The sequence below is a fragment of the Phaenicophaeus curvirostris genome, chromosome 19 (genome assembly GCF_032191515.1).
Source record: "Phaenicophaeus curvirostris isolate KB17595 chromosome 19, BPBGC_Pcur_1.0, whole genome shotgun sequence".
In the NCBI taxonomy this organism is placed as follows: domain Eukaryota; kingdom Metazoa; phylum Chordata; class Aves; order Cuculiformes; family Cuculidae; genus Phaenicophaeus; species Phaenicophaeus curvirostris.
In genome coordinates this window covers 5,410,688-5,430,507 of record NC_091410.1, presented here as the reverse complement: position 1 = coordinate 5,430,507, position 19,820 = coordinate 5,410,688, and the positions used below count along the sequence as shown (strand labels likewise).

At 44.8% G+C, this 19,820-nt stretch overlaps 1 protein-coding gene and 1 long non-coding RNA gene across 3 annotated transcripts in view; one reads left to right on the top strand and one right to left on the bottom strand.

The window, feature by feature from the left end:
* The window catches only part of LOC138728779 (uncharacterized), a 48,405-nt gene that overhangs the window by 4,626 nt on the left and 23,959 nt on the right, over positions 1-19,820 (top strand). For both annotated transcript variants that reach the window (XR_011338753.1, XR_011338754.1), the window contains one exon: positions 10,073-10,275. This is a non-coding gene — a long non-coding RNA (uncharacterized lncRNA). The remainder of the gene's footprint in view (positions 1-10,072; positions 10,276-19,820) is intronic.
* LOC138728776 (myosin heavy chain, skeletal muscle, adult-like) lies at positions 1,627-16,747 on the bottom strand. The gene is made up of 38 exons (XM_069872394.1): positions 16,526-16,747; positions 16,296-16,439; positions 16,047-16,203; positions 14,765-14,792; positions 14,553-14,667; positions 14,375-14,467; positions 14,198-14,261; positions 14,017-14,115; positions 13,811-13,914; positions 13,592-13,730; positions 13,236-13,354; positions 12,988-13,137; positions 12,575-12,745; positions 11,802-12,111; positions 11,589-11,659; positions 10,830-10,917; positions 10,616-10,733; positions 10,326-10,449; positions 10,103-10,239; positions 9,746-10,001; positions 8,568-8,810; positions 8,295-8,471; positions 8,064-8,209; positions 7,886-7,976; positions 7,408-7,797; positions 7,131-7,257; positions 6,846-6,964; positions 6,068-6,264; positions 5,579-5,762; positions 5,325-5,490; positions 5,026-5,150; positions 4,523-4,831; positions 4,229-4,432; positions 3,817-3,942; positions 3,558-3,728; positions 3,367-3,471; positions 3,129-3,224; positions 1,627-1,922 (listed from the first exon to the last, which is right to left on the bottom strand). The coding sequence occupies exons 1-38, from the start codon at positions 16,730-16,732 to the stop codon at positions 1,767-1,769; spliced, it is 5,826 nt and encodes a 1,941-aa protein (XP_069728495.1). The 5' UTR covers positions 16,733-16,747; the 3' UTR covers positions 1,627-1,766.

Here is a 19,820-nt window from a genome sequence, read left to right as displayed (position 1 = left end):
ACTTGTGCAAGCTGAGAGCAAGCAGGCAGTGTCAGTTCCCACATCCCATCACCCGAGGGAGCTCCACTGGCAAGCTCTCCCAGGAAAACATGGGAAACGGCTCAAGGGCTGCCTGGCTCGGGCTTGGGTGCAACCATTTTCTGCAGAGCCTGCATCTCTTCAGCCTTCACCAGCTCCAGACCCATCCTCGTGGCCGTCCTAGGCTCAGTGCTCCCTGGAGGACCCACCTCTACTCTTCAATTCTAGCACTTGTGCAGCAGATGGAGGAGGAAAGCAGTGCACTGTCACCCTCTTTCAACATCAACACATACCCTGGCCTCTGCTCCCGAGTCTGCTTCTTGTTTCCTTCCAGTGCCAGCTGCACCTCACTCCTCAGTTGCTGCTGTTTCTCATTCACTCTACATGGATCTGCTGGGGTACCTGGTGGCGATGCTTCAGGCAGTCTGTGCTGCAACAGTGGGTGCAGTTGAGTATTCTGATGTTGCCAATAAGTTTGCCAAATTAATGTAATAACCCTTGGTCAGCACTGACCTGCGTTAGATTCAGTGTACAGAGTCCTGCAGCCTTTTGAGGTTTCTGAGAAAATCCTCCAGGACTGTGTGGTCTCTCTGAAAATAGGAGACAGAAGTTACTTGGAAGAGAAGAGCTGTCAGTGCTATGAAAGCATCAGCTGAGGGATGCATACATGGTCTTTTCTTCAACATACTTGGCACTGTCTGTGTCTTTCACTAGAGGTGAGGCTTAATGTGTTGGAATAATCAAGTTAAGATGGTTGCTAGAGCACAGGAGACTTTGCAGTTGTACGTGTCCGTTGTGTCTCTGCTGTTCAGTTTAGGATCTGAATGAAGGAACCAGTGTTTGACGTTTTCCCTCTTCCTATCTACCCTACTTTCCTTCCCTTCTTCCCCCAAACATATTGTGTGTTTTGCTTGTAGGCAGGCCAAAAGCAAGGTGCTGGTATGTGAGGAAGAAACACAGCAGTACACCCATCAGATTTCTTCTTTCCTCTTGCCCGAGGCAATGCCACGTGAACATGTTGTGTGAGAGAGGACAAGGCTGACTTTGAGGTGATGTGCTGAGGAGGCGTGTTGGTGCCCTGCAGTGTGTGAGAAATGGCCCTACAGGACAGTCCTTCAGCACGTGGCCCCTGGAGGGCTCAGAGTTTGGTTCACTGCAGAGAAACTGGGCGCAGTGGTGCCAGCAGCTGAGGGGTTCTGGGGCAAGAGAGGTGGCACCATTTAGGGGCACCCTTGAAGAGTCCTAACAGTGCTCTGTGTGCCAAAAATCCTCTGTGCAAAGGAACTGTCAGTCCTTCACAGTGCAGAGCACTGTGACCTCTGGTAATTGATAACAGAGACGGATGTTTAGGGTTTGTGACTGCTGGGATCACACACAAAAGCAAGAAAAGGAAAAAAGATAGGAACCATCCTCTCTTGCCCCTCACATGGGAAATAAGCTGTGCCAAAAGGGCAAGCGAGAGAAGCCTGTGAGGGCAGGAGCAGGGCAAGGAGCTGCTGGAGACTGAAGAGAGCGCAGGCTGCACTATCAGGAGAAGTAAGGAAACTTGTTCTGCCGTGCAATATCCCAAACTTGTTCAGAAAAAAAAATACTCCAAAGAAGGCACTGTTCATATTCTGTGTGCAGACGAATCTACAGTGTTTATTCTCTAGACATCGACATGGCTACAAAGACTTATTACAGAAGAAAGTGACAGAGGGTTCACATTTTGTGCATCCCTCAGGTCACTTTGTTGCCACAAGACATCCTCACTCTTCCTCTCCTATCTTCTTGCTGTGAAACTCCCGGCTTTTCACCCGGAGCTTGTTGACCTGCGACTCTGCAATGTCAGCGCGCTCCTCGGCTTCCTCCAGCTCGTGCTGGATCTTGCGGAACTTGGAGAGGTTGACATTGGAAAGCTCCTCCTGTGCAGGGAGAGGGAGGTGGTGAGGAGGAGCCCAGGGCAGGGATTTCCCTTCTCCTGCACCTCAGCCTTGCAGTGCTACTGTTATTCCCCAAGGGGAAAGCACAGACATCCTGTCTCCCACATACCACTGATGATCCAGAAGCCTTATCACAGACCTTCTCACTCTACCTTCTTTAAAGTGTCCCATCCAAACGACTAAACTAGATTTTGAATTGTTAACACAGTTATGCCCTCTGGAATGTGCAAAGGCAGATGGAGAGCACAGCAGTATCTCTTTAGAGCTTTCAAGAAAAAGCTCCTTGGGCTGCAATTTGTTATTGTTTACACTCAAAGCTTAGGCTAAGAGGGAGCACCAGCAATAGGAAAGAACAAGTATTATCCTCAAAGGTGAGTTTAAAAGATGTCCTCAGGGAGCAAGTACCCACCCCTTCCTGCCACACCCCATTAGATGAGTATAGCTTCTCCTTTTTTCCTCTGTGTCTACTGTGACAACACTGTCTGGTAACTGCCCATCTCTTTCTTCTTCCATAGCCATACAACACCCTCCTCAATCCAGCATCCTCTACCCACCACTGTCTGTAGTCCAATATCTCATCTTTCTGTCTTATGAAGAACATTGCTTTGCAATAGAAATTATTTCCATTTCAGCAGAAAAGCTAAGCATCTCTGTCTTCTGCGCTGGCTCAGTGTCCTAGATCTGCACTCTCTTACATAAGGTAAAGAACTTAGAGGAGAGGAGTCAGTCAGAACCCATCAATGTCCCTCTCACAAATCATTAACTCGTCATAGGACAGCAAAGCCTATCTGTACTGCCTTATGCAGGAAGGAACCTGACTCAAAAAATCTGTCAGCTGGGAGGCTGGTTGTAAGCTGCATCTGTCACTTTGTCCTACTGTATTAAAAAAGATTGCAGGACATCCCTTAGTTTATCCCCAACAGGAGCATGGCCAAAAGAATGCAATTTTTAGCCATACTCTCAGGATTATATTCCCAGCTGTTAAACTTCTGACGGGTACCCACTCTATAGAAGTTTTACAAGGAGGGGTTTCTTTTAGGCACACACCAAACCACTTCAGATGACTGAACTTTATTTCCCTGCACTTAATATTCATCCTTGTTACCCAGTTTCTATCCTTTCCAACAAACTTGTATTCATTTCCCCACATAATTTGTGATACTTGATAGCACTACAAGCAATACTTACGGCCTCCTCAGCTTGTCTCTTGTAGGATTTCACCTTCATTTGCAGCTTGTCCACCAGATCCTGCAGCCTGAGAATATTCTTCCGGTCTTCCTCAGACTAAAGTGGTTGGCAAACAGAAAAAAGAATGAATTATTGGTTTCTCTGCATCACAAAATAATGTTTCCCCTTGGAATTTGTTTGAAAAGCTTTGGCTTCCTGGGATGAGGGTGTGTTGGCCAAAAGAGACCTCCTGCCTTACCTGGTAGGTCAGCTCCTTCACCCTCCTCTCGTACTTGCGCACACCCTTCACGGCTTCAGCGCTGCGCTTCTGCTCAGCATCAACCTCCCCTTCCAGCTCCCGCACCTAAAAGGAGAAGCCCATCTTTGGAGCTGCCCTGCTGGCTGATGATGTGACATGTTCACTCATTTACAAATAACCGCTCTACTCACCCGAGCCTCCAGTTTCTGGATTTGCTTCTTGCCTCCTTTCAGAGCCAGCTGCTCAGCTTCATCCAGACGGTGCTGCAGGTCCTTCACAGTCTGGTCGAGGTTCTTCTTCATCCTCTCCAGGTGGGCGCTGGTGTCCTGCTCCTTCTTCAGCTCCTCTGCCATCATGGCTGCCTGATGAGAGCAGAGAGTCAAAGACATCGTGAAGCTGGAGACATGTTGGGGAGAAGGCACATATCTTAATCAGGAGCCTCCAACTCACATCTGTGATGGCTTTCTTGGCCTTCTCTTCAGCGTTGCGGGCTTCCTGGATTGTATCCTCCATTTCACTCTGAATTTGCATGATGTCTGTTTCCAGCTTCTTCTTGGTGTTAATCAAGCTGGTGTTCTGTGCAAAGAGAGATTGCAAGATGTGTATTCTGAGGCCTGCGATAACAAACCTACACACCAAGCCAAGGCTTTGCTCTTCAAGCTTGCAATTCAAAATTTGAAGTTAGTTTTAGAATGTTTGTTTACAAAATGTCGGTGGTGGGCTTAGGTCATGGACGCTGAGCACACCTTGCTTTATGGAAAGCAGCAGAGAGGTCATTCTAGTACTCCCTATCCTCTGGTTTACAGCAGCTCTCTGTGTATGTTAAGTGTCAACCCAACTGCTTTTGGCACCACACCCCTACCTGAGTATGGAGGAGCTGCACGCGTTCAGTGGCATCCAGAAGCTCCTGCTCAGCCACTTTCCTCGACCGCTCTGTCTGTTCCAGGGCTGCCCGTAGCTCCTCAATTTCAGCCTGCAGCAGGTTTGCTCTGCGCTCCACCATGGCCACCTGCTCCTTCAGGTCCTCCTGTGTCCTCAGAGCATCGTCCAAGTGGATCTGGGTATCCTGTAAGAGACAAGAGAAATTGTAAGGCAATGGCGTGCACTAGGGTGCCAAAAACATCAGAGGAGACATCTATAGCTTTGCTGAACAAACCTTGAGCACTCCCTGTGTGTTTCTCAGGTTCTTCTGTGCCTCTGCAGCCACGCGGTTGGCATGGCTCAGCTGGATCTCCATTTCATTCAGGTCTCCTTCCATCTTCTTCTTCAGCCTCAGGGCTTCATTCCTGCTCCTGATCTCAGCATCCAAGGTGCTCTGCATGGACTCCACAATTCTGAGGTGGTTTCTCTTCATCTGGTCGATCTCCTCGTCTTTCTCTGCTATCTTCCTGTCAATCTCAGCCTTCACTTGGTTGAGCTCAAGCTGGAGGCGCAGGATCTTCCCCTCTTCATGTTCTAGGGAGGCCTGGACAAGTGGGCACAAACATTTGTAATGTCCTTAAAGCTCCAGCTCGCTTTCTAGGTAATTAGGGAACATTTCAGGAAATCTCATCTGGCTGCGCTCCCCAGACAGAAAAGAATGAGACCAAGCAGGTTTGGGCTGTATTTCCCCATTGCTTATATTTCTAGTGCAAAACATCAATGATCATGGGCCGATACCTCAGCTTCCTCCAGAGCAGCCTGGATTTCAGATTTCTCCTGCTCAATCTGCTTCTTGACTTTCTCCAGCTCATGAATTGCCTTTCCTCCCTCTGCAATCTGCTCCGTGAGGTCAGCAATCTCCTCTGTGGGAACAAAGAACAATGATACAGTCAGAAGCAGAGCACAATGGGAAGATTCCAGCTACACAAAGGTAATAGTCAGCTTTGCTGACCTGCAGGCACAGACCCGCATGGAGTGAGCTCTCAGTAGACAAAATTGTGAGAAACCCTGCCAGGAGCCGAGTGCCAGGGACTTACGTTGCAAGTTCTTGTTCTCACGCTTCAGCGTTTCCAGGTGGTCCAAGGACTCCTCATAGGCATTCTTCATCTTAAACAGCTCCGTGCTGAGAGAGCGAGACTCCTTCTGGGAGGCTTCCAGCTCGGCCTGTGTTTCCTCATACTTCTGCTTCCACTCTGCCAGGATCTGAAGAGAAATCAGGTCTGAGTATGGATGTGGCAACGGGGAGGGAATGCTCTGCCCAGGAACCCCAGGGCTGGAGCCCTGAAAAGACCTTGTCAAAGTTCTTCTGCTTCTTATCCAGAGCTGCACAGGCAGCATTTGATCGCTCCACGTCGATCATCAGGTCCTCGACTTCATTCTGCAGCCTCTGCTTTGTCTTTTCCAGGGAGGCACATTTGGCATTGACGGCTTCAACGTGTTCCTCTGCATCCTGCAGGCGCTGAGCCAGCTTCTTCCTGAGAGGACATAATCACAGCTCCAGATTACAGACAAAGGGTCTACCATATCTGTGTCCTGGCACCTACTGTATATTTGACCTGCCTCAGGCTTTCTAGTACTAAAGGCTACATTTGTCCTTCCAATCCATGTTTTTCCCACAGCACACTTTTCCCCTCTCTCCCTCTTTCACCTCTATCACTAAGGCAGTACATCCCCACCTTCCTCCCACCTCTCTCCCAACCCACTTTCCGAGATTCCTTTTCCGTCTGCCCTGGACACCCTCAGCCATCCCCAGACATTCGACATCCCACTTTATCCGTACTTGGCCTCCTCCAGCTCCTCCGTGCGCTGAATAGCGTCCGTCTCGTATTTGGTTCTCCACTGGGCCACTTCGCTGTTGGCCTTGGACAGGGCTCGCTGCAGCTCCCCCTTGGCTTCCTGCTCCTCCTCATATTGTTCGCGGAGCAAGTCACAGTCGTGGCGAGCAGACTGTAAGGCGTGGGCCAGCGCGTTCTTGGCCTGGGGAGAAAATGGAATTGGGACAATGAATTGCCTGTGAGATAATGGAACATTAATGGTAAATTGTTGAAAACTCTCTGAATGAGACATTTAAAGCAAGCCCAAAGTAAAAAGATACGTTGATCTGACACTCTGAGATGCTTCTTATTGGTTTATTCACCAGAAACTAGAAAAAAACTTCAGAAGAGATGATAGGTAAAGCGTAAATAACAAATATAAACCTGGCAGTTGTTGAATCCTTCTAAATATCATCTCAAATTTCATCTTCCATTATGGAAAAGTAAAATAAGAAATGCATTTTTTTAGATCTATCTCAACCTTTTTTTATAAGCCACCATTAATCCAAAAAAAGACCTGAAGTTATCCTTCCCTGTTTCAGTATCCAGGTTGGAGGTGATGTCCTCCTCAATCATTTTTCCCACACTAGAGACAGTGGTGGCCAAATTGTTCAACTAGTTTGAAAGCTCACAAATTAAAATGTTATACCTAACATATTCTGATTTTATGTGTGCATAGGAAATATCGTGAAAGAAAATGGAGTCCAAAGCCAAAGCCAAACTCCCTACGGGAAGTACATTTACCTTTACTTCTTCCTCTAAATGTCTCTTTAGTTCCTCAATCTGTTGAGTAAATGCCTGTTTCCCTCTGGATAGCTGAGATATCAAAGCATCTTTTTCTTCCACCTGGCGTGAATATTCACCTGAGAAATTTTACAGATAGATTGTATTTTAAAGAGCAATACTAAGACTTTGTGTCTTTAAAGCACTGCATGTGACCTTACAGAGTATAGACCAGTTTGAATAAAAGATCTTTCTTTTTCTTGTCATTATCAATTACTGGTTCGCCCATTCCAGATGTGTTGTTACCTGCTTCTGTCTGCAGACGACCTCTTTGAGCACTGAGGTCATTGATCATACGCTGATTCTCCTCTTCTTTTGTCTTAATCTCACTCAGCTGGTCTTCCAGAGTGCGGCACATCTTCTCCAGATTGGCCTATATGTCAAATACGTATAAGGAAAGAGGGTGATCACTTATTTCTTACAGAATTTTTTCATCATGAAACAACATGTGATAGCGAAATGTAATCAAAATTATGTAACAGGTCACATATCTTAAGACAGTAACCTGACAGAAACTCTGTACCTTGGCTTTGGAGACAGACTCCATGTTACTGGCCAGGTCGTCAATCTCCATCTTCAGCTCACTCTTCTCCTTCTCCAGCTTCTGCTTCACTCGTTGCAGGTTGTCGATCTGCTCCCCAAGCTCAGCTGTGCTGTCCGCGTGCTTCTTGCGCAGGGTGGCAGCCGTGGCTTCGTGCTGCAGCGTCGCCTCTTCGAGGTCACGACGCATCTTCTGAAATTCTGCCTCACGTTTCTTGTTCATCTCAATCTGAGCTGCTGTAGCCCCTCCTGCTTCTTCCAGGCGCTCGCTGATCTCCTCCAGCTCCCGCGAGAGGTCAGCCCGATGCTTCTCTGCTTTTGCTCGAGAAGTTCTCTCTGCCTCAATTTCCTCCTCCAGTTCCTCAATCCGAGCCTGGAGAACATTGGGAACCCTTCACACCCGTGCCCTCCTCCTGCCTGACCTGTGCCAGGGTGAGAGAGGGGATGGAACAGAGACTTGCCTGGAGCTCCTTGATCTTCTTCTGTAACTGCATGCCCAGGGCTTGCTCATCCTCAATTTTGCTCTGGATCTGGTTGATTTCAAAGTCTTTCCTTTGGGCAAAGGACACGGTGTTAGAGCTCAAAGGAAAAAGGCAAGAGAACCAGCCCCACACTCAGGTGCCCCACAGCCACACTTACTTCTTCAGTTTCTCATCCAGCTGCTGCTTATCATTTTCCAAATCCATTATGCTGTCTTGTGCCAGCTTCAGGTCTCCTTCAAGTTTCCTCTTAGCTCTCTCCAGGTCCATGCGCAGTTTCTTCTCCTGCTCCAGGGACCCTTCCAGCTACAACCAACAACACCATCAGTGCTCTGCCAGCCAGGTCTAACTCCATACCTGTCCTGTTCTTGCTGAATGCCTGTGTGCTTACATCATCCACTTGCTGCTCCAGCTTGGTCTTAGCTTTGGTCAGAGTATTGACTTTGTCCTCTTCTGCCTGCAGGTCGTCCAGTGTCTGCTGATGGGCCTCTTGGAGGGCTTTCTTCTCTTTTGTCAGCTTGGCAATGGTCTCGTCCAGGGCTGCCATCTCCTCGGTGAGGTTTTTCACCTTGGAGTGCAAATAAAATATGTTGTTTAAAACTTTATACTATATTACAAACCAGAGGTCTTGTGTGGAGTGCAGGTTACATCTTCCGCCTTGTACCTTGTTTTCCGTGGCATGTTTTTCCTTCTCAACCTTGGCCAGTGTTAACTCAAGGTCATCAATATCTTTCTTCAGCTCTGAACATTCATCCTCCAGTTTCCTCTTCTTGGCTGTCAGCTCAGCATTGATTTCCTCCTCATCCTCAGCCCTTTCAGTCACCTCTTTAACTTTGGCTTCCAGCTGGATTTTGGTTTTGATGAGCTGGTCACACCTTTCCTCAGCATCAGCCAAAGCATCAGCTTCCTGGTGGGAAAACACAGGAGTGGTTATTTAGTACGGAAGGAACAGATGTGCATCAGTGAGACCTTTGGGAACTCTTTTTCGTAAAAGTTTACTGTTCACTTACATTACAAATAACAAACTTAGAATAAGGTTTTAGTCAGTTCTATTGTTTTCTGACCTCTCTCATCATCAGATATGGTCCCCACCTCCATTGCTTTTCACCTGATTTATTTGAGGTAGGTCAGTGGGTCACTTGGGTTTAATTGACGTTTCCCTTTCCTCCTCTAGAAAGTGATTGTATTTTATGATGCACCTTATTCAAATTTATGTGGAAGTATTAAGAAATGTAAATAATTCCACCACTTAGAAAATACTTGACACTGCCATCGGTGGATTTATCGCCAGTCAATGCAGTCATGGAATGTGGATGAAGGTTCATCTTTCCCTGATATGGACACTCCAACTTGAGAGCATTGCCTAAGAGTTGCCTAAGTTTGTGAGAGGTCAAATTGTGTTGGTGACGAATATACAAGGCTGGCACTTGGGTTGTGGGATGTAATGGATATCTGCATCTTCCAGGAGCAGGAGCTACAGGAGGTCAGGTGAGATGTAGCATAAGAAATGGCTCTTCATGTCAACAACTGAGTTCAGGCAGAATAGCCAGTCAATTGTATCACTGTCCCCACTCCACTCAATATACTACAGTGACTATAATGAGGCTTTATGTCATGAACTCACATGAAGACACATCCATGTAGACATCAGGACTAAAATGTCATTATTTAGCTTACGCTTAGTAACAGCAAGACTGAGTGAGGAAAGCAAGTGGCCTGAACTCAGCTTAAAATTTTTTGCAAAGCAGTTCAGTGCAATTTGAGAGTTCTGTAGTGTGAAAGAAGAGTTAGAACTGGATTTGCACCTTTTTCCTCTAAAAAACATAAAGTCATCTTACTCACAGCCTGCACTTGGAGCTGCAGGTCATTTTTCTCCTGCAGCAGGGCCACCATTTTCTCCTCCAGCTCCTTCCTCTTTGCCTCAGACTTGGCAAGCTCTTCCTTGGTTTTCTCAAACTCTTGTTTCATGTTGGCCATCTCCTTCTCAGATTCTGCACTCTTCAGCAAGGGCTTGATCTTGAAGAACAGCTTCATCCAGGGCCAGTGCTTCACATTCATGAATGCACGAATGTTGTACTGGATGCAGAAGATGGACTCCCTGAAGCATAATTAAAAGGTACATTGAATATTTTCCATATGATGAGTGCCATCTCTTCCCCCCATTTACAGTGACTTTAACTGAAGATGAGGAATGTCTACCTCCTCTCCACCATTCTCTGGTACTCCACTCTCATCAGGAAGCCCCTGCACCTGGCCTGAGTGCGGGTGATGAGCTGTGCCAGCTTCTCATCTCTCATCTCCTCCAGGAGACCCAGCAGCCCAGCTTTGAAGAACACCTTGAGAAAGGGAAGGTTGCAGCACATCACTGTCAGGTAAAGCCCAAGCACAGGCACCCAGTGAGTGAGTCAAGGAGGGTTTGTACCTTGGTGTGGCCAAATTTGTACTGGGTGTGATCCACATCGATGGATGCAAGAAGCTTCTCAGAAGCTTTCTTGCTATCGATGAACTGTCCCTCTGGGATGGCGCTGGCGTTAAGCACCTTGTACCTGTGGAATGAGGAAGACAAGGCTGTTTTTCCCAAACACACACAGTAGCTACTGAAGCCCAGCAGCTTATCTGCAGCTTGTTTTGACAACAGAGCCCATCCTGAATGAACCTATACGAATGAACCAACATTGCTTTTAATGATGCTGAGAAGTGCAGTGCTCCTACCTCTGTTTGAAGTCAGCATAGAGAACTCTGCTGGGGAATCCTTTCCTGCAAATTCGGATCCCTTCCAGCACTCCATTGCACCGCAGCTGGTGAAGCACCAGTTCATGCTCCATGGCACCTAGAAGTTCAAAGCATAAATGAATACCACAGTTTCCAGTCCAGAGGGGAGAGGCTGTGTTAGAGAAGTTCTCTTTGAGTTTGAGTGGTGTCTTACCAGGAGTTTTTGTTTCATTTGGGATGATGCAACGGACAAAATGGGGGTGAGTGCTGCGTAGGTTGGTCATCAGCTTGTTCAAGTTCTCCTAGAAGGATCAGTTAGTAATGTGAGTTTCTTATGTCCAGTGTTTGATGCATCAAGCCCATGGCAAAGACTTCATGACTTCAAACTGTTATCTAGGTTTCAGAACACTTTGATAAAGCCATAGAAACCAAGTATTTCTTCTATTTGAAGATACTGAACACCACTTTTTAAGACTGAAATACCAGTATGTTGCTATTGACCCAGTGGAAACTAATACACAATTTCATGCTTTCATACAAAGTAACTTTCTCCTTATTCATGTTTTGCCTAGGAAAGTCCATCTACTTAAGGTAAAAAAATTAGATAAGTGTTTCCTTGGAGAATGTTTATAAAGAGGGTTTCAATTCCCCAAAGTATCAACTTCACAGAAACACAGGAATGCTAAAAATATAGTTCTAGTCTGGCCGAAGGACATAAATAAATAGAGATCTGAGTAATACCCTCTTCAAACAAACAAAAAGCTTAGATTTGTGACATCTGTGAAGACTCAGTGCCTATTTTTGAACATGATATAGTATTACACAAATATTGACTCTGATACTGAAAAATCCGACACGGAATTTCCGAATAATTTTTCCACTATTACCGCACTGAAAAATAGGCCTTTCAAATTTAGTATTAGCTCTCCCCCTTTCTTCATGTTACAAAGAGATAGCAAATGCAGTACTGAACCCGAAAAAGAGCTGAGACTGTCTGGAAAGAAGAACCCTTCTTCTTGCCACCCTTCTTGCCACCACCAGCATCTACAAATGGAAGAAAAGAAAAATAGTATTAGAATATGGGTTGTGTATTGAACACGAAACAACTTTAAATGTTTAGTGTTTACCAATTTAATTCTGTGTCGACATTGTCTGACACTGAAAATACAATTTACACAGAGCTGACCTGCATCTGCTCCACCATAGTTGGCAAAGAGTAAAGCTAGCGTCTTCACAGATGATTTCTGGTACAACCCAATGACAGTTTCATTCAGGGGGTCCTTGTTCTTCTCCAGCCAGCCAGTGATGTTGTAGTCCACCGTGCCAGCGTAGTGCACCAGCGAGAAGTGAGCCTCAGCCTTGCCTTTGGTAGGTTTGGGCTTCTGGAAGTTGCTGGACTTGCCCAGGTGCTGGTCATAGAGCTTGTTCTTGAAAGAGGTGTCAGTCGCCTTGGGGAACATGCACTCCTCTTCCAGGATGGAGAAGATGCCCATGGGCTGGAAAACATTACAACAGACAAGAGGGAGAAACAAATCAGAAAGGAAACATCCCTTGGCTGGAAAGTTGCTGGAGTCAGAAAGGGAAAGCTGTTTCCGTGTATTTCATAAGTCAGAAAAATTAACTAAGGCTCAACTTCTTTCAGTGTTGATGTTTCATTTGAACTTACGTAAACACTTTTGCTGATGAAAAAATTACAGCTACAATATTGCAAAATACTGTCCTCTCCATAAAACTTTACTGATAGGTAAACAGAACGTGACAGTCTACTCTGTAACTTCATAATGTAATCTGGAATGGAATACTCTCCTCAAAAGTCCTGATACCTAAGACTGATCTCCAGGAATGCTTCCACCCTGTTGCCACCTTCAAAAAACTAGAATATTCACACATCCTTCTTAATCATGTTTCTTGGCAAGTACAGAAGATCCAAGACATAATACATTTGAACAAGAAGGATACCTTCTCAATGAGCTCAATGCAGGCAGCCAGGTCCATCCCAAAGTCAATGAATGTCCATTCAATTCCTTCCTTCTTGTACTCCTCCTGCTCCAGCACGAACATGTGGTGGTTGAAGAACTGTTGCAGTTTCTCATTGGTGAAGTTGATGCAGAGCTGCTCAAAGCTGTTGAACTGCCAGACATAAAAAGATGTGCAACATTTTCAAGGTTCCGCAATAATACCAAGGTGATTTTTTTGTGCAATCCTAACTTATCACAGGTGATACTTTAATAGCTTGCTATTTTGTTTCCAGGATTAAAAAAGGTAATTCCGAACACTCTGCAAATACTAACTTCTACTAAAAATGTGTCTCAAAATTCGCTTTGCTCTCACATGTCCTTCTACGAAAACACTAGAAAAACTGTGTCCCTTACATCAAAGATCTCAAAGCCAGCGATGTCCAGGACACCAATGAAGTACTGTCTGGGTTGCTTGGTATCCAGCTGCTGGTTGATGCGAATAACCATCCACAGGAACATCTTCTCATAGACGGCTTTGGCCAGGGCACCAACTGCGTTGTTGACCTAAAGCAGAGCAGCAAGGACTGCTGTTACCTCCTTGGGTCAAAGAACCATCCTCAAGTACGCTTTCAAGCCTTGCGATTTTAACTTCCAGCTTTTACCTGTGACACAGTTTGACCTTTGGTCACGAATTCATTCCCAACCTTGACTCGGGGATAACACAGGGCTTTGAGCAGCTCAGCTGAGTTCAGGCCCATCAGGTAGGCAGCCTTGTCTGCCACTGAAGAGAGAGAGAGAGAGAGGGAGAAGCGCTTATCTTTGGACAATGGCCAGGATTTGGTCAGTGTGAACAACTCTGCTGTTTGTCTGCATTTAGACAGACAATGAACAGAGAGGCTTTTCCTCAGTGCTTTCTGTGGTGACTTGGGCCAACAAAGGCCTGTCTCTGTAGGCTAATATATCATCTCTGCAAAGAAAGACGTTCTTTGAGCAAGTCACTTGCTGAATTTGCTGGTACCTTCTGTGCCGTCTGGCTCTGCCTGCTCCTCTCGTTGTTTCTGCTTGAACTTGAGGTTGCCGTAGTGCATGACAGCCCCTGTCAGCTTGTAGATGGCTGTCTTCTCATCAGCAGAGAAGCCCAGGATGTCAATGGCACTCTGACAACAGAAACAGTTAAGTAAATGCACATCTACCAGGGCTCCTATTCACCAGATATCCTGTCTGTTAGGTTACTTACATCTGTAGCCATCAGTTCTTCCTGGTCATCAATGCTCGGAACAGTGATTTCACCTTGGCTTACAAAGTGGAAATCGTAAGGGTTGGTGGTAATGAGGAGCATGTCTGAAAACAATCAAAGAGGAAAAAAAAAGATCACTTCAAGCATCCAGATTGCACAAGGTATTGCTCTGCAATCTTCTTTCAAAAAGCTGATATCTTCCCTACCAATTAGCTCCGGCTTCTTGTTGGAGCAGATCTGATAAAAGATGTGGTAGCTCCTTTCCGCCTTGAGCTGGAAAGTGACTCTGGACTTCTCCAGCAGATCTGACAAGGACAGTAGGACAGAGTCAGCACAAGAACTAGGTATGGTTATCAGGAATGTCATCAGGCCAGGAGAGACTCTTACAAGTTTCAATGTCTGCAGAAGCCAGTTTGCCTGTAGCTCCGAAGTGGATTCGGATGAATTTACCCTGTAAGGAGAAGCACCATTTCAGCCTAGTTGCATTTCATCAGCATATGAGAATACCACCAGCCATCACTACTGTTAAAATGAAGACAGATTTTGTCTAAAGCAACAACTTACAAAGCGTGAGGAGTTGTCGTTCCTCACAGTCTTGGCATTTCCAAAGGCCTCCAGCAGAGGGTTGGCACTGATGATTTGATCCTCAAGCGTTCCCTGCAGGGTGATAATTATTCAGTTACACTGTTTAGTTGACATGCCAGGAGCATGTCAAGATTTCAGTCTGTTCTTCCTGACTCACCTGCATTTTGCCTGACTGCTGCTCCTCCTTCTTCTTCTCCCCGCTCGCTGCAATTGTTGCAAAGTACTGGATGACACGCTTTGTGTTCACAGTCTTCCCGGCACCGGATTCTCCGCTGCCAAACCCAAGAGAGAAGCAGAGAGCGTGTGGTCAGGCAGGAGGTCCCCTGGCACTGGGCAGCCCCACAGGGACCTGAGCAGGGATGTACGTACGTGATCAGGATCGACTGGTTCTCGCGATCTGTGAAAAGACAGAGATAAGAAAGCTTTTCCTACTGCTCATTAATAACAAAACCTCCAAACTAGGAGAAAAATATGAACTGAAGCTTTCAGAGGATTGAGGGACAGAAAACAGTGAAAAGTCCTAGGAGTTCTGGTGGGTATTATCGGCTGGATTAGTAAATACATCACTTTAGACTAGCTTTTGTAGTTTCATGTCTGTCAAGATATCGTCTTCTTATCTCACTACTCATTTCTCTCTTATTAGGTAAGCACGTGTGACAAAAAAAATGAGGTTGAGCTTTGACAGCATGAAGCTAAAAGTTTCTTACAGAAAATAATCTTGCGGAAATGTGCAGGTGTTGTGAACAACAGAAACATCTGACCAGCCTCTTTCACTATTTTTTACCTCTTTCTTTTTTAACACCTACATGTATATATAGAAGTTATGTATTCCTGAGTCGATACATAGACAAGGTTAATTTTTCATTTTTCTACCCTGGTTCTATTTCCCTGTTTGTAACAGAAGAAAAGAAAATAAAAGATCTAAAATCCTCCACATTTTTTATACCAATGCACATATAGGGAAAAGAAAACAAGAATGGAAGGATAAGGAGAAAGTCAAAGTAACATTTTTAAAGACATTCCATTTAAATACTAGAAGCTTTTTCTCCCTGACACTGTTATCTATTCTTTACTTTCAGTGTAAGTTGATTTACAGTTGCGTAGATTAGCGTAGGGATTACAAAGATCATTAAACACTATAAGTGCTTTAGACCACCCAGTCATCTTTTCCATCATAAATCTAATTTGATAATCAAGGGAAGCTTATGTACCTGTTTGATGCAGAGACACGCAGTTTTATTTGTTAGCATGGATGTTGCTAATTGGAATTCTCTGCATACACACTGATGGTAGAGTATGTTTGATATCATACTCTGTACTCTCCGGCTGAGACTGCTTTGGGGATTAAGACACATAAATCTGTGCATATATGTAGGAACATATTACAGTCAGTAAGGTCTACACAGAAAATAGGTGATTTCTTTTCAGTGAATTTACTCCTTTTAGATTATTTTTGTTAGGTCCAAGTCTAATTCTAGTGGGAACACAGACACTCAGCTCACACAGACCATTACAGTCAAGTTCATTAATACTTCATTAATTTCATAGACACGATATTTTAGGGTTTCACCCTATTTCCAGAGAATATCTTGTATTTCCCTTTACAGATAGCTCATAGCAAGATAATATTAAAGGAAACCAAGTCACTCACCAGTGAGCATGAACTGATAGGCATTGTCAGAGATGGAGAAGATGTGTGGAGGGGCCTCCTGGCGCTTCTTGCCTCGGTAGGCCAACACCACCTCCGGGTTGTACACCGGCAGCCACTTGTAGGGGTTGACAGTGACGCAGAAGAGACCCGAGTAGGTCTGCAAGGAAGGCAGAGGGCACGTTGGCTGCGCTCAGCCTGGCAGAGCGGTTCCTCCCAGCTCCCCAAGGGAAGGCTGCTGCCAGCACTTACGTAGATCATCCAGGCTGCGTAACGCTCTTTGAGGTTGTACAGCACAGCGGGTTCGTGGAGGTGGGTCATCATGGCCATGTCCTCGATTTTATCGTACTTGGGAGGGTTCATTTGGAAGATTTGATCATCCTTCACAGTTAGGGTCTGTCATGGAAACAGAGATCCGTGTATGTTAAGTAAAAGCTCAGAGTGGGAATCAAATACTACTATGAAACCTAAATTTTACTCACTTCTCCTGCTTCAGTCTTGACAGTGACCTTGCCCGATTCTTTGCTCTGGACTGTCCCCTTCACAAAGGATTCCTTTGCATGTACGACAAAGACTGAAGTCTTGGCATCAAAAGGCCTGTTCTGGGCCTCAATTCTTTCCTTTTCTGACTTTCGGAGGTAAGGAGCTGCCTCCCCGAAGGCAGCCATCTCAGCATCCGGAGAGGCCATGTCTGCCCTTTATTGAAAGCACCTCAGCAGAGATGTCTAGTGGGGCAAAGAACTGTGGATCACTGGAAAGAATAACAGAACCTATATCAGTGAGAAAACTTCTTGCCCTTTAGCAAGAAGTTGCTGTCTTGACTCTCAGAATATCTCCTAGAAGCAACCACTGAAATCCACTTTAACTTGAACTGAGAAGTACCTAAGTCCCACTCAAGAGTGAGACTTAGTCTTCTAAAATACGTAGAGCTTGTAACAACATCTTCTGAATGTTCACTGCAATTTGGTAAGTCACATTGATGAATGCTGTCCAAATCTGAGGTCTTAGCATAAAAGAATCTACAGACAGAGAAAAGCACTCTCTGTTCTGGTCCTTAATTATGACTGATAAATCTTCAAGTGAGTACTTTCTTGTTAAAAGTATTACCTTTTGTGCTAAAAGAGAAAAATCACTTCATTTTTAGATCTTTCCTATTTTCAACAGTCAGCAGAAATATAAGATTTATGAAGAGGACTCATGCAGCTGCACAAAAGCCCTATCTTAGACAGTAGTCTAGGAGTACATTATTCAGGCTGTTAACTTTGGAGAAAGGCTTGTATCCTGGAAACTGGCCAATGCTGTAAAATAGGAATGGCAGTTGTTTCTTATTGCTGCACAGAATTCCACAGGTAAATAATAGATTGAAGATACAGACATGCATTGAAATTATATTGAAAATTTTTGTTCACATGGGCACTCTGTCACAGAAATGGTTGCCAGAGACAGGAGAAATGGGATATTGCAAGGACATTGTTTTCTTTCTTCAAGCTCACAAAATGCATGCACCTACCTTGAAGCCTTCCGTGGAGACAGGCCAGACTTGTCTCTGGGAGATTTTATAGTGTCTTGTCTGCAGATGCTGCAGATGCTTCCCTTTTCTTCCGTCAGAACATTTCTGGCAAACCTTCTTTGGTAAAGCATTGTTTGGCAACTAACGGCATAATTTTCATTTGATTTGAATGATATAATTAGAACATTTTTATATCTTACTGACCGTGAATACATCTATAAATAATTTGTCAAGAGTGTTAAGAAGAGAATCCAGACCACTCAAGGCACTTAGAGAACTTGGATGCAGGGGCTTATGGTTCCTATTGCTGGCTTTCTCAGTGATTTGCTGCTTGACCCATGGTAGTTTCCTTGGTATGTTTACACCACAATGTTTCAGTCATGCAATGGCAGTGATAATGCCAGTGATGCTTTAGGAACACATGCATTGAGAGCAACAGGAAAAGTATGTTAAAAAAATCAGCAAATAATTGTTGCTAAAAGCCATTTTGCAGTGGTATTTTCTAAAAAGCAAAAAATCTAAATGTCTTCTAGCTGAGGTTTCCATTTAGTCACTCTCAACAGCTGGGAGTGTTTGAAATTCAGTGAGTTGGAAGGCCTAACATAAGTAATGAGACACTTTACTTTGAAAGAGAACTCTTGAATAGATTCCTGAGATGACTTTTGAGGTATCAAATTAAAATATATACATGTGCACGTAGAGATAACATACAGGTATGTTCACATTTCCTTTTAGAAGTGATTCCCCAGGAAACACTGCTTTCTCACTGTTCACTCTCTTGATTTTTACTTGCATTTAGCATATGCTTGCTGCTATTACTGTCTCCATAAATAATCAGTTCCCTCTGTCAAATCTGAAGCTCCAGAGGCTTCTCTAGCCCTTCTCTACCTGCAGCTCCACAAAACATGCCTTGTATGATTTACTGTGCCATACTTGTAAACACAATCACACATATCACCTCAGCATATAGTTCCAGAAAATATGCATTCTGATAAATCATAGAATCATAAAATCACTAGGTTGGAAAAGACCTTTGAGATCATCAATTCCAACCATACCTGTGCACTACTAAATCATATCCCTAAGCACTTCATCTACCTGCCTTTTAAACAACTCCAGGGACGATGACTCAACCACCTCCCTGGAAAGCCTCTGCCAGTGTTTGAGAACTCCTTCTGTGATGAAATTTTTCCTAATGTCCAATCTAAACTTTCCCTGATGCAACTTAAGGCCATTCCCTCTTGTCCTATTACCTCGGAGAAGACACCAACACCCACATCTCTGCAACCTCCTTTCAGGTAGTTGTGGAGAGCAAAATCCTCAGTCCAGCACTGCTGTGCCATCAAAATACATATATTTACACATTCACAGTCCCAGAAAAATCTAACAGCACAGTACTGCCTGTACCAGAGCATCAGAGGTAGCAGGCAGTCCCGTGTACTGCTGATGGTAAGGAAAAAGGAGATATACTCTAGTCCAAGGGACTATATGATCTAGTTTTAGGAAGGAGTGTAATCACTTAAGCTTCTTCAGATCCTCTAGAACTAAATGCATTCTCCTCCTGGTCATTTGCATTTCAGTCATTAAAATATCACAGTGAATAACACTGGGAAGAGTTTAGAAAACCAGTGCCTGGAGTCCAGTGTAATATACAGCATGACATGACACCCTGTGCTGTAGGAGCACCTTGCAAGAGTGCTCTGGAATTGAAGCATCCACCTTTTGGACCCCAGACTGGAATCCAAACCAGAGTTCATGCCTAAGCAGAAAACACAAGTTGCAAGGACAGCTGAATATCTTAGGAGGCTAATCTTTTCACTTCTCTTCATAAGAAGAGCTGTCCATTACCAGAGGACTTGTGTGGTAATTCTGAATGCTTGCCTAGTGCAATATAGTAATGTAGAGGGCATTTGGTATCTGATTTGATCACACAACCTTCACAAAACAATTCTTTATACAGGAATAGAGGCGCGCCAAATTCCTCCGTGCATTCAGCTGGCACTCACAGACCCTTGGAGAAAGATGAAGCACTCAGTTATTGGGAACTCATACTGACAATAGCCTTGTCTTCCTTTTTTGTTGAACAGTAGACTCATACCAAACAGATCGCACATCAACTCAAGATGGAAATTGTCAAGCTGAATTCCTTCCGGTTTTTGCCATATCCAGCACTGAAGTCCTATGTTAATATTTCTCCATGCTCCTGCTGTTCAGGAAATTCAGGTCCCTCAAACTTCCCACTTCAGGCCCTTCACCAAGTCTCTCCT